Source organism: Micropterus salmoides, unplaced genomic scaffold (assembly GCF_014851395.1).
Source record: "Micropterus salmoides isolate LMB-PRFRI ecotype aquatic unplaced genomic scaffold, ASM1485139v1 Ms_hic_scaffold_13, whole genome shotgun sequence".
Taxonomy (NCBI): domain Eukaryota; kingdom Metazoa; phylum Chordata; class Actinopteri; order Centrarchiformes; family Centrarchidae; genus Micropterus; species Micropterus salmoides.
The window spans coordinates 11,314,218-11,328,516 of NW_024040374.1; the positions used below are offsets into that span (position 1 = coordinate 11,314,218).

General features: G+C 40.3%; 1 protein-coding gene across 3 annotated transcripts in view; it reads right to left on the reverse strand.

The window, feature by feature from the left end:
• abca7 (ATP-binding cassette, sub-family A (ABC1), member 7) overlaps positions 1 to 13,949 on the reverse strand; it is a 32,752-nt gene extending 18,803 nt beyond the window's left edge. For 2 of the 3 annotated variants that reach the window (XR_005444069.1, XM_038715535.1), the window contains exons 1-21: positions 13,831 to 13,949; positions 12,680 to 12,778; positions 12,474 to 12,567; positions 11,589 to 11,730; positions 10,444 to 10,556; positions 8,867 to 8,985; positions 8,481 to 8,678; positions 8,231 to 8,323; positions 7,554 to 7,791; positions 7,019 to 7,158; positions 6,283 to 6,399; positions 5,980 to 6,177; positions 4,762 to 4,967; positions 4,323 to 4,499; positions 3,434 to 3,656; positions 2,965 to 3,186; positions 2,477 to 2,681; positions 1,886 to 1,999; positions 1,120 to 1,291; positions 543 to 674; positions 126 to 265 (exon numbers count right to left, since the gene is read on the reverse strand). Coding sequence is in view for 2 of the 3 variants with exons in the window: in XM_038715535.1 (XP_038571463.1) it covers positions 126 to 265; positions 543 to 674; positions 1,120 to 1,291; positions 1,886 to 1,999; positions 2,477 to 2,681; positions 2,965 to 3,186; positions 3,434 to 3,656; positions 4,323 to 4,499; positions 4,762 to 4,967; positions 5,980 to 6,177; positions 6,283 to 6,399; positions 7,019 to 7,158; positions 7,554 to 7,791; positions 8,231 to 8,323; positions 8,481 to 8,678; positions 8,867 to 8,985; positions 10,444 to 10,556; positions 11,589 to 11,730; positions 12,474 to 12,567; positions 12,680 to 12,745 (3,109 nt within the window). In the remaining variant the exon portion in view is untranslated. Of the gene's footprint in view, positions 1 to 125; positions 266 to 542; positions 675 to 1,119; positions 1,292 to 1,885; positions 2,000 to 2,476; positions 2,682 to 2,964; positions 3,187 to 3,433; positions 3,657 to 4,322; positions 4,500 to 4,761; positions 4,968 to 5,979; positions 6,178 to 6,282; positions 6,400 to 7,018; positions 7,159 to 7,553; positions 7,792 to 8,230; positions 8,324 to 8,480; positions 8,679 to 8,866; positions 8,986 to 10,443; positions 10,557 to 11,573; positions 11,731 to 12,473; positions 12,568 to 12,679; positions 12,779 to 13,830 lie in introns of those variants that run through there. The other variant, XM_038715536.1, reaches the window with a different exon arrangement.
• Positions 13,950 to 14,299: the final 350 nt, after the last annotated feature.

A 14,299-nucleotide genomic window follows, 5' to 3' on the forward strand; every position in this document is an offset into this window, starting at 1 on the left:
ATATGTATATATTTTAGGACAAAATTGACCCACCCCTTTATAAAGAATGTAAAGTGGTTTTACAAACTGATGAAAGTGAGGGTCAAATCATGTTTTTAATACAGAGGTTAATCTGGCAAGTTTACCTGAGAGGTTTTTAGTCTGTTCATGTCTTTTGTGCAGCAGGCCGACGTCGTCCAACAGAGTGTCCAACTCAGCTTTCACCTCTGCTTCAGACAAACCCTTCAGGCACCCATAAAACCACACATGCTCCTCCACTGTTAATCTGAGAGAGATAAGCCATCAAGAGAAGATATAAAAATCTACTCCTTAACCAACATCTGGGTATTTTCTGGTGAAAGTCAAACCTACTGTACTGATACTGTAATCTAGTGATCATCTTCTACTACTACTACTACACAAAAAAAGACTCTCAAAAGAAGCTTGTGGTATGAAATCTACAACAGGAACTTCTGAACCCATCAAACCTAACCAGAGTAAGCCAGAAACAATTGCAATGACAGCTTATTACCAGCGTTTTGTGTTGAAAAGACAAGCCTTACATATCGAACAGGACATTGTGTTGTGGACAAACTCCCAGCGTTCTCCGGATGATATTCATGTCATGGCGGATGTCCAATCCATTGATGTACACAGTGCCCGAGGTGGGTGGGAACAGGCCAGTAAGGACAGATCTAACAAACATCAGGCTCATTACAACAAATACTTTGTTTACACACATCTTCCACTTTAAATTAGCTCCTGAACTCATACCCATTACAGATGTTTTCATAATTGTCTAAGGTATCCTAAATCACCTGACAAAAAGTCAACATCAAGACTGTGAGTACAATACAGTAACAGCAAATTAACACATAATTAAGACATAAAACCTGCCAAGGCATTCTGTGAATTACACATTGAAATTTGTCAGCTGATACCAGAGCGAAAAGCGTTTTTCCTTTCTTTTTGCTTCCCTTTTTATTGTGCTTTGGTCTAATATCGCTCAAACACTAAAAGATTGCTGGCTTCATCTCCTAAAATTTAACTCAACCAAAGTGATTCATTCTGCATTAAATCCTTGTACAAATAGAACTCATTAGTGCCGATAGTCCTTCACCCGGCAGGTCTGCTCCTTACATGGTGGTAGTTTTTCCGGCTCCGTTGTGGCCAAGGAAAGAGGTGATCTGCCCTTCATAGAACTTCAGGTTGAGGTGATTGACGGCCAGTTTGGCTCCCTTCTTGTAGATTTTCACCAGGTCTCTGATGCTCACACCCAGGGTCAGGTTAGAGGGTTCTGGTTCAATGTGATCTGATGACAGAAGAGCATTTTATATATTTAAAAAGGACAATTTACCTTTATATGTATCTAAATGTCAGGCAGTTAAAATGGCTAGTAACCTTGTGGTAATTCTGCTTTCACAGTGATTTATAATCAATTATAAAAGTGTACGTGTGAACAGAAGTCATCAGCCAAATGGTCACAATATGTTTTTACATGCTGAGAATGCAGCTCCTTAGTGAACAGAACGAAGTGTAGTCTGGACTGATTCTTAGCTTTAGTCTCTGTGTGCTCTTAAACCTTGTTGTTAATGAGTTTATTGTCTCAGCTCATCAGCTTGATTTGTGCTTAATTGGCTTAAACATACAAAACTACCAGTGTAGTCTTTTAACTGGTATTAGGACCAGAGGAGAAGACTGTAGATGGCAGCCAAAGTCTGTAACTGGGCAGAAAAACAGACACGCTGCTTATCAGTGATGTGACTTCTATTTACAAACTGATGCTTGCTTGTAAACTGTAGCTATGATTGTACCTTTTGATGACCTGTGACAGTAAAAAAAATGTGTAATAAAAAATATGTTAACTCATAAGAGCTGATGTACAGCAGCTTCCACAGTCTTGTACCTTCATCCTGTTCAGTAGGTGCGGGGGGGATAGGCATGCCTGCCTCCAGGGGAATTCCACCCCAGTAGTTGATCTGGAAGATGAAGTACCAGGGCCTGGGGATCCCATATTCACCTGATATAAAAACACACAAACGGCAGTTTACCAGTTTAACCAGTATTTCATTGACCACACTGCATTCCTCTGTACATCTGCTTTCAGCAAAGCACTCATATCATGTTACTAAAATTAGAACAGTGTTACGCCAAACAATAACAAAACTAAAAAATCATCTATAAGGGGAACATACTCAGAACAACGGCAGCAAACTGAGGAAACTCAAATATTTAAGAAAAAAAGTCTATCACTATCACTATCAAGTTTCAATTTGACCTTGACCTTGATCTGACAACAACAGCTTCAAGATGCAGCAATCAAACTCGACTTGGCTTTTCTTTTTCTAAATTAAATCATTATCTATCTAAAATAGTATATGTATTATAATATGTGTTCATATTCACAGAAGCTATAAACCCTTATTCCCTAAGTGAATATAAAATACACAGCATACTTCCAATATTCATAGCTAGGATAAATTTCCAATCGTCATACCAGGAAAGACTGCTTCGATGTACCAGGCTAAGATGGCGTAGATGAAGGCATCCGCATAAAGCATGCCTATAGAGGTAGTGAAACTGTATGAATCTCCTTCCACAGGGCTGGAACGGAGATTGTACCACTGGATGCCCACTCCTTGCTCTTCATACTGAGAGAAATACTCACAGCCGAAGCCAAAGGCCACAGGGGACAGGAAACTCTGAGGAAGTAGGACCAAACAATTTTTAATCTTGACACATTTAACCAAATGCTGCGATATTGACAAGTAAGAAAGAATGTTTCGATATATAGAAGCTTTACATTAAAATACTTAATTACATACATTTAATTTCATGGTACATTTTCTGATTCAGTCTGTGCATTTATTCTTCTTACAAATGCTGAAAATCTATGTATGTATACTTACTTTTTTACAACTGGACCTAATTTTTCTAGAACTGTATGCCAAACATTTTGATTGTATCCATAATTATTTTACTCACAGCGAGCACTCGGTGGGTGGTGTTGAGGCGGTCTCTCCAGGCCACACACAGTACGTAGGGCAGGTAAAGGCCAAAGTATATAAGCCCCCCACATGCAGCAGCAAGGTTTGCTTTGGAGAAGAAGGTGCTGATGAGGAAGCACTGCATGATGGTGGCGGTGGCAAACGCCGTCAGGAAGAAAAATACAACAGACGGGTTGCTGTACGGCAGAATGTCCCCCCACTGGAAATAAGACAAAGGGAAAAATAGGGAGGTTAAACAGTGACTACAGGAGATAGAGTTCCAGATAAAGAAAAGCTTTACCTTCAGCTGTAATAGCACAAGAAGCAATCCTCTTATAAGATACAGACTACTACATTTTTTATTTACAGCTACATTTTCTTTCCTGATCATGTCCATCCAGGTATTTTATATTTTAGTGTGTATTTTTTCTAAAATATATTTTGTGTAGAGTGAGTGGTCATCTTGCCTTTAGCAGAGCAATAAGGAGCGCTGCAGAAACCAGGAAAGGAACGATGCTGCTGATGAACCAGCTGAACCACAATGTTTCTGTTCCCAGACCCATAATCCTCATGGTTTCTTTCAACCTCGCCTCCTTCTCGTATACCACGCCTTTGATGATCATGGCCACCGAGTAGATCCACGCCAGTGTCATGAAGAGTGGCAGAGAGCGGTTCAGCACTCGAAGGAAACTGTTATAAAGGTAATCTGAATTGAAAATCATGTGCTTATGCAAAACAAGGATGTAGTAATATCCTAAAGCAGAAAGTTGCCAAAAGTTTATTTAAAATATGAATACTTCAGACAATTCAGACATGTTCTATGAATTTAGTTTTAGTAAACTCAAAACATTGATCGAGACTCCTTGATTACTGATATTATTCCACACACAAACAATTGGCCTACAAATTCAAATCAAAAGACAAAATGAGGTCTGCCATAGAGTAACTCTCTTCTTTTCACAGCTACTATTATGGTGTCCTTGAGCAAGGCACTGAACTGTCAAGCTGCTCCACACTAGAGAGTAACAAGGGGGTGGATTTTAACTCCTGTCCAATCCCACAAAAATATTCTTGTCCTGTCCCAATCCCGAAAGAATGACTCCTGTCCGTTTATTCATATAAGAACTGCATATTTATATATAAAAACTCATCTATGATTCCCACTTCCCAACTGACTCCTATCTCGTGGGAATCCCAAAGGAATCCCGTGACCCACATAGTTCCTGAAAGAACCTCAGCCTCTACACCAGACAAGCTGCCAGTAGCAGATTATGGCTGTACTGGTCTGTTTCATAAACACGTGGAACTGTGTGCGCAGTTTTTAAAAACACCAATCTAAAACAACATATGACTCACACATCATCCACATAGCAGGGGTAGGGCATCTGCTGGATGTAGATGCCGGTTGTTTGTTGAACTCCGGTCAGGATGCGGCTCACAGCTCTCTCCACTAGGTCCTGGATGTACACGAAGCCTCCCCAAATGTAGCGCATGTCATTAAATGGGTCGGCTGCTGGACCAGGATCCCAAAACCTGAAGAAAAAAACCCACCAAAACAATGTTGTTGTTTTTTGTTTTTTAAATCCAAGTGCTAGAGAAAGTCAACACCAAGAAAAAAGAAAAAAAAAAATCTTGATTATCTTGGATTAGATGGAGCAATGGAGTAGGGTGTTCAGGAAAAAGTATATTCACACAAAACCAAAGCTATTTACTTGCAATTCCAATTAAAAGATAATTGATGCTAATAAAAGAATGGCAGGATAGAAGAAAGATATTTTTGGTGCTTCCTCAGTACCTGTCCTTAATCTTGTTGGTCCGGGTGACATCATCAATGTCCATTCGGATTTTGTAAATGACATGGGGCGGCAGGTCGAGGGTGGAGGAGTTGGGCAGCAAGAAAACCACGCCCGCCCAAAACTGCCTGTCCTCTAGTAGCTCCAAAGCCCTATCAATCATCTCACCCTCTGTCTCCAATCCCTCCAACTTGTTCAGAGAAAAACACTGCAGAGGATGTAGATATGAATGATAAATAACACGAAAGAGAATCTGAAGTTAAGATTTAGTTATACTATAACAACATGAGTCCATGTACTTTCATCTTAATTATTCTGCAACAAAAACCAGAAAATGAAAAACTAAGCTTTTTGTACGTTTCCCTTGAAAAGACTGCCTGAATGCAGCACACAGTGCAGCAGGAAGCAGTGTACAGTGTGTTCCTGCAATCTACAGCATAACATAATTGTGACTGGCACAGAAGCAAATACAGAGAACCTCCCTGCGACTCCAGCGCGGTACATAAATGCAGTTTTTCATTCACTCAAAGAAATGTTGTCTCTGAACATCATCCAGGCAGCGACTGCATTTGTTATCACAATGTTATTATGAAAACAATTTAGTAATAAACAAATGTAATTTCTATGAGACAGGGTTGATGTGGATAGGCTATTAGGTTTGATAAAACATTCGGGACATTACCCTGGGTAGTGTATGCAGATCACTATTGTCTTGCATGTATTCTGTGAGGGCCATTCTGTCCTTTTTTATCGACTGGACACAGCCTACCCATTACTAAACTGTCAATGTTGAGTTTTGAGCCTTTTTCTATAAATTCTGTTACATGCCAGAAAATGCTTTGATATCCATCTTTTTTCATAATTGAGTGACAAGACATGTTTTTAAAAAGCCTAGTTTTTCCATTTTCGAATTATCGTTTCAAAAAAGGAAATTGATTGAGTCGAAGGTACATGGATTAAAATGAAACTGATTTTGGTTTAGGGCTTAAATACAAAAAGGGCAAAATAATTATGAAAAAAAAAAGAAAAATTTGTTAGGATGAAACAGCAATAATAGAAAATCATCCCACCTCTGTTTCTTGAAAACTTTGTGTACTTTCCTACTCCAAATTCAACCAAACAGGATTGTTCTTATCTCTCGTCTGTTCTTATTCTCAGTGCAAAGTTAGAATTTCTGAGAGTTGCATGAAGAGAAAATAAGAATATCAAAGAATGAGAACCTCAGTGACTTGTGCAAGAATGGTGATGGTGTGGTCGAGGTCGTTGTAGACGTCCAACCAAGTAGGTGGCGCTCCCGGCTTCCTTGGGACGCCTGGGGAGGGTGTGGACAGAAAGCGAGCAATCCGTGAGGCCGTCCAGGACGTGTTCTCCAGACGCAAGTTGACCAGTACTGCGACCTCTGGCCGCCTCAACAAATCCTGTCACACACACAGACACGAAAAAAAAAAAAAGGATTTTCAGCACCAAATGCATCATTACACACTCATCCCTCCAGTAGAGAGACAGCAGCTGGTGAATCAGACCTGCAGCAGCTGAATCTCCACACTGCTCTCCATGTAATTCTTGATTTGTGGTCCCACTTCCATCCAGGCTTCATTCAGCTCCTGGAGGATCAGCAGGTCCTCGAACGTCTTGTTCACCTTCAGCAGACACAACTTGTAGTTAGTCATCTTACAACAAGTACAACTGCAGAATACGCTTTCAATCCAAAAATCATTAAAGATTTAAAACAACTGGTTCTACGACATTGCAGTTACATGGTGTCCAGCAGAGCCACCAGGACATCCCAGAAGAACATTTTAAATTTTCTTAAAATTACAGTTTGACACAATGCATTTTGTTGCTCAGTTACACTCTAAACTGTGTACTACCAATGCACACTAAAATTGTGAGGCCTTATAAATCATTAACTAAGATGCTGACCTGCAAGTAGTGATACTCATTGGTTTCCGGAAAGAAATGCTTAAATGGTAATGTAAATGCATGGTTTGATTACATAAAGTGACAGCACAGAAACATGTCTTCCACTTTAGTAGTTTCTGTCAAAGCTAAGTATTACAATTTTCAGCAAACAACAGGAGGACTTGTTAGTGACATCTGACATAAACCCATTAGTTATGTTCTTAATAATCCTTCTTAAAAAGATATTGATGATAACTTGTCCTTAATGAAAAAAAGTGAACTTTGATTACATGTTCACTTTAAATAGCAGCTCAGGTGACAACTCTTGGACAGACACTCAGGTTAGACTCTCTGTACCTCCTTCATCACTTGTTGCACTGCAGGAGTGTCTGGTGTGTACAGCAGTTTTCCAATAAACAGAGGTTTTATTCCTCGCCACACAATGCGAGACAGAGGATTGGACTCCAGACCTTGGATCAAACTCTTACAAAATGGAGCTGCGTGGAGGAAACGTTAGACAAACACATGTTAGTGTTAACAAATGTTAGACAAAAACACCTGGTTAAATGTGCACACACAGAACACTCAGTTAGAACTTGATGCTCAGTCATGTTATGGTGATTTTTGGTGTTGTTAAAGTATTAGATAATGAGAAATTCGGTTTTCTGCTTATTTATGATCATTTGTAACGTGTAAATCAACTGAAAACAGGAGCACATGCTAGGTTTCAGTGTTTTAAAGCAAATAATGAAGTTAAGCTGTCACACAGGAAGTCATTCACTCATCTATCAGTACACGTTTCATCTGTCCTGGATGAAAACAAACTAATTTCACACACACACACACACACACACACACACACACACACACACGGACGTCCAAAGCCTCTTACTAGTGATGTTGTCACGTTCCAGGTTTGTGTCTTCAGTGCCATTTTTTCCTAAGAAGGACTTGATGTCATTGTCTTCATACCAGTTGAGCGATGGGATGCGCTCACCACCAACCTCAGGGTGACCGCACATGATCCGTGAAAAAGCGCGAAAACTCTCTCTGGGCAGCGCCGAGCGATTCTCGGGAGACAGAAGACGAAGAGCTGCGCTCATCTCCGCAAAGCTGGAGAGAGACGAGAACTGAAGGAAGACAGAAGTGAGAGTGAAAGGTTTGGAGGAAGAGAAGGGAAACACAGAAGTGGGTAGAAATGCAGGCATGGAAAATTTGGTCAATGTTAGTCAATCAAAAAATAAGCGACAAAACGCATAACATATAACCATGATGAAAGTAAAAGCTTAAAGTTCAACTAGCAGCCACTATTTTAAGGTCCATCCATCTATCCATCCATCGTCAACCGCTTATCCTGTGTACAGGGTCGCGGGGGGCTGGAGCCTATCCCAGCTGTCATTGGCCGAAAGGCAGGGTACACCCTGGACAGGTCGCCAGTCCATCGCAGTATTTTATGGTCAGATTTGTTTACTTATTATAATAAATGCAAATGTGCAGAACCTCCAAAAATGTTCTATGCAATCTACAGGGTGTCTTTTGAACAGACAGAAAAAACAGGTGTGTTCTTACATCATCAATGAGGACAGCCAGCTCCTGGGAAACTGTGGTGACAGCCTGACTGATGACCCTGAGGTCTCCAGCGTTAGCCATCAGACGTTCTCTCTGACCGGAGGGACAGACACACAGGTTCACTGATGGTACTTACTGTAGCTCATCAGATATACAAGCAACTCAGCATCACAGAAAACTGTATTCGAATTTAATGAATGTAGCACTGATGAGTGTATTTCTGCAGGTTTCTCTGTCCACTCAATCCTACCGTGAATAATTTGGTAAAGTCAAGCTGAGAGAGGAAAAGGCGTTCGGCCTCCTGCAGGATGTCAGCCGGCTGGTTACACAGCTGAGTTTGAAGATCATTCATGGCTGCTTCTCCTCCGTCCACCTTCAGAAACTGCCCCAGCATGCTTGCATTACACACCAGGTCCTTCAGCTGCATCTGAGCTCCAGCCACAGAAACCTGGATGGGACAAAATTGATGCCCCACGCTAACTTTAGAACAGTGTACGGCTGTGAAACAAATAATAAATAAAACATCTCACTTGTTATTATCATGTGTTGATACCTGTGCTACTTATTTTTTATTCATAAATTTTTATTCATCTTTTAAATGTTTGTTTTTCTGAGAATTTACAGCCAATACTTCACCTGTAAATTGAGACGAGCCTTCAGCAACTGATCCACAGTCACAGGCGAAAGGCTGCTATTAGTCAGGAGGAAGGTGGAGAACGTCTCATTGGCTCTTAGGTATTCTTCAACCGGGAGATCTACAGCAGAAACACAAAGATTTAGTACCACCCTGCACAACAAATAATATACACTGTATTTCAAATCCACACCAGAATAGAATAACCACAACAACCTCATGCAAGTGCACAAGACAAACCAAACAAGGACCCACTCTTAACAAAACTTCTTCACAGTGTTATTAGTGGGCACAAATTTCACAGGTTACTTAAATAGGTAACCATCATTTGGAAAACCTGCCCATTCTGATTCTAGTAATGAGATAAAGCTCATAAAATTATGATGCAGAGAAGTTATTCTTTATTGATCATTCATGACCATGACTATTGGACTAGTTCACTAGCTTACCAAAAGTGCTTGGGGCTTGTATGTTGCTGTCCTAAATAACTGTATTTTTCCCATTACAGTCTTAGGCTTCGTAACATTTCCTCCCCTTTTATCTTTGGGGATTCTTAGTTGACCTGGCTGAAAACCTGTGTAGAAAGAAAAACTTGCAGTTTCACCCAGCTCTAAAGTTGACCAGCTATTTAAATTGTTTCTTCTTCCTGAAAAGCTGTACCACTAAGAAACAGCAATTTGCCTACATATACAAAAAGGACAGTTTTGAGGTTACAAACCCCTACTTTATAATACGTCTTTTACAGTATGGGTCAGGATTTCAGGAGTCTGTTAGGCCATTTAAATTGGATTTTGTTGCACTAAAAACCTCACTGCTTTCATTCATCTAATTGCTTTTCTGGGGTAGTCATGTAAATTAATCTGCCCACAGCAAGCAGAGGCAAAACAGCCACTCTGTGCTGCTCTCACAAAAGCAGTAAATGGCCACATTCAGGCGGTCACTTGACACCCGTTTAAAGCCAATCGTATAGTACATATCAGCTACTGGCTGCTACTGTAACATGTCAGTCCTGCTCAGAAAAGTCTGGGAAGAGTACTGGCTCAAACAAATTAATTAATTCAATGCTTTTATTGTATTTGATGCCAGGGACTGCTATCACTTTCATCTCTTTCTTTGAAAGTATGTTTGTTTTTTATTTAATAAAGAAAGATGGTTGTATAAATTATTCAAAAATCAACATTTGCTTAGCAATCATTTTCATTGGCTTCTTGACATTTGAAGCAAAGAGTTCCTTATGTTGTATTCAGTACTTCATACATTGTGGTCATGTTGTCTTTCTGTACTTTACCACAGGAAGGCCTTATTTATACTGCACTACAACTTTACTGACAGAAGCCAAAGCTCTATTGGGTTTCCCAATATAAATAATTTATTCTGATTCCTGGATTATAAGATCACTACTGGTAGTACAATAAAATCAAATTAACTTTCTAGCTGGTATTTCACACCCAGGGTTTGTAATGACAAATTCTAACAACTATTTGTCATCTGAATAAGGTGCTGGGAGAAAGTGTCACTGTGTCAGAATGTCAAGGTATCCCCTCAGGTCTGTAGAGCAGATTCAAACAAGCTGTAGTACTTAGTCTCTCTCCCAGCCTTTGGACACTGTCCATCAGGTCCTGAAAGCCAGAGAAGCTCCGGTTTCCACTATAGGACAGAACAGTCTGGGCGTCCACGAAGAGACGAGACAGTCTGCAGGAGGAGGACAATAAGAGGAGTTTTTACTGGGACAGACACATGCAGTTAGGTTACATTTGACAGTGGTGTAACAGACTTTTTAGTTGACCAACCAAATGAATGATTTTTTTTGTGATGCCAGTTTTGTTTAGTTTTAACAGTTAGCACCTAATAGTTGTCCAATGTGCTCCAGCCACTGTGGATTAAGAGACGCGCTAGTGACAGACGCTCCTCGTAAGCGTGCCCACCTCACATGCCTGATATTGCAAGTTAGAGTACGGACTGTGTAGTACAACCTTGGGGCTGGTTACACACCCTCTCTGTGTTCCAGGACCTCCTGATTTACAAATTAAGCACCGTGCCCAGCTGACCCAGAGTTCAACTTGGGCTAACTGAAGAAATGTAAATTCTGCCGTTTCTTGCAGGAAACAGATGTTTCTGTTGAGCAGATGTGGGAGTTTCACAGAAGCAACAGAAAGCACCAAAGACAGTCTCCGTTGTCAATTTCTGTCACCACGCAATATGTAACATATACGCAGTTCATCCACTGATCACAGGGTTGGCAGTTTGATCCACAATTCCTCTTGTCTACATGTCGAAGGGTACTTGGGCAAGACACTGAACCTTAAATTCCTGTCAATGGTTGGCTAGCACCTAGCATGGTAGATTGCTGCCATTGGTGTGAGTGAGTGAATGAGAAGCAAATTGTAAATTGGATAGAAATGTTATATAAATACAGCCATTTTCCATTTACATAAAGGATGTGTTAGTGTGCTGCTACTAAGCTAAAACATGCTAGAGCACAGGTATGATTTTTCCAGGTAGTGACTTCCTCCACTGAAAAATTATACCATCTTACTCAAAGGATATGTATTATTTGTCTCGTCTGTTAGTTAGCAAACAATAGTTCACTGGAGTGGGTCTTTAATCACAGCTGAATGAACCCCTTATTACAAGTTTATCTTCTGGGCTACTTTATCCTGCAAGCAATGATGGTAAACCACCACTCCAGACAGCTGCCCATGCTTTTACCTCCAGTCTACCTACATGGAGTTGTCAAAGTTGCCAACTTGGCCCCGTGTCTCCCCTGGTGTCGAACTGTGGAAGCAGGGGTTGTTGATGTTGCAGATAATGCCCTGAATCCAGGGCAAGGTGCCTGCTGATGGCAAGGCTTTGTTTGGAAAGTGACCTACAAGAAATAGAAAAGAAAAGTACAGTTCAGTACCAGGAGATTAGTCCAAGGTACGAAACAATGAAAATACTGTGGTAGTGACCTGAAATACAATCTACAGGCAGCAGACTTGGACCATAATGCCAAACTGCTGTTATTTGAACAAAAGCTGTTTTTTGTACCACTGATATTAAATTACAATGTTATTATCCTCAGCCTGATCTGAGGTTCCTTAACATACAACACTGATGTAAAGAAGATAAAATAAAGCTCTCAGGTAAGAAATGTCTGGGAAATTTTCAGGCTCACGCAGCAAAACTGACTCACCAGGTGTTACACAACTTCTGAATGCTTAGTGTCCACCACATTACTTGGAATACAACCAATTCACAAAAAAGCAATTCTTTATATAAAGCGTCAACATTCCTTTCCCAGTTCGCTACTGTCTTTGGAGAGGTTACAATTTCTTAGCAAGATATAGCATTATGTAGCCCAGAAGCTACTGTACAAGGCACTGACCAACTGGCCTACGTTGTGCTGTCTCTTGCCATGATGTGTTTTATTATGTTACCATGTCATGTTAGTCACCTTTGCTAACGCAGTACTTCTCCAAGAAGGTCAAGAACACAGCAGGTTAGAAAAAAACAAATGTGCGTGCGTCCCACAAGAATCACCCTCAGTGAGTTAATCCTCTTTAGCTGGTTGGCACAAAGCCTTTCTTCTGACCTGTAAGGGTGCGTGTCTGAAAAGATATCACTCACATTGGCTCTGCTTGTACGGAGGGTGTGAATGACGAACAGAGATGAGGATGACGAAGAGGAAGAGCGGCCAGAGGAGCTCGATGATGAGCTGGATCTGTATAAAAAGACAATGTGGGAGCTGTTACATGTGCATCAAATAATTTGCCCATTTGATGTCCCGGCTGTGTCTTATATTACATTTTTCTGTGAAGAGAAAATGTGACTACCTTGTTCCTCCTGCGATATGTGATGTTCTTCCAGAGCAGGAGGAAGAGCGGCCTGAAATACCCCATCGCTCCCAACAGCTACCTGGCCATGACGCAAAGCTAGAAAACACAATATGCTGGTGAGAAAAGACAAAAGTTCAACAGGGTGTTCTAGTTGTCAAGTTGCGGTGTCCCCACTTTAATTACGGCTGGGGACAGTGGAGCTTAATCCTCAGCAGCACTCCTTTTATTTTAACTTTTATATTTCGTGCTCAGGCTGGTTGTATATTAATTGTGAGTGAAGGTTGTCTTGTGCGCCTGCTGTGATCTGCTCAAGATGGACAATCCCCTGCTTTATCCCGAAATCCTCCTGATCCTAACAGCTTACCTGTTTTACTCAGAGACTTCACTTTTGCTCTGTGAATGCCTCCTGCATATAGTCTCCTCTTGTGTTTGTGCTTGTGGTAAATAATCTGAAGATCTGGCTCACGATTTGTGCCAGGTTAGAAGGTAATGGCCTGGCTAAGTTCCTTTGCAAATCTGTGTAACCTCAAGGTCAAACTATTTTTTGTTGTTGCATTCATCTGTTTACATTTCAAGACTTTGCAGACGTCAGTAGAGATAAAGCATATGGGTTGTATAACCACTGTATTTTCTTCTTTTCTCTTTTGACCATGTAATTTCCTTAAATGTATACCTCTTATGGAGGCACCCGACAGGAAAACTATTATTGAAATGTGATAAATTTGTCGCTTAATGTGGCAAGTTAATGTAAATGTGCATCTTAAAAAAATGACATGGCGCTAATATAAAATTAAAAACTAACACAAACTAACATTAAACCATAACTTAGCACTAAGTGTTAGAACAAAATGAATGCATTTCAATTGGGGCGCAAGTTATTTAAAATAAATATAAAATAAAAACTGAAATCGCCACTTCTCAGTTTGACTCTCGTGCATCATCAGTAATGGCTAAAGAAAATAATTGGCTAACTGTAAGCTAAGAATGAAAAGAGGAAAACTCCTAGCTAACATTACATTCGTACTATAGCTTCCTCTTCCTAGCATGTTACATAGTGATGCTGTTAGTGGTTTAAAATGACCTTTTCGAAAACAATTCACAAACAGTAATGAGCTTCCAAGACTCGTAAAGGTGTTGTTAATGATTACCTTTCTGTAATGTGGTTGATAAATCTCCTTTCAGTGTATCGGACACACCAACGGCCCCGGGTACCTTGTCATTGACTCTCCATTTCCAGTTTGTAATAGCAGGTGTGAGCTGAAGAAACTTCCGCCCACAAGCAACGCTGATTGGCCAAAGTATATTCCAGGGGTGTGGTCACAGAAGCCGGTAAAGAATCTGATTGGCTTTTGCCTGTGTTTTGGTAACTGAAGACATCTGATTGGCCAGGCAGTGACAACTGCGTTATATACAAGCTGGCCACCTTTCATAATAACTGTTTGGAATAATATTTACATAAATAAAAGGCATTACTTTATTAGTACATGCAGCATATGATTCCATTGTATACTTATTAAAATAGCAGTAAAGATATTCATTAATAACACACATTTGCAATTACATTTTCTGAGAAGAACTGTACTATTATAAATTTGAAATAAGTATTCTTCAATTATA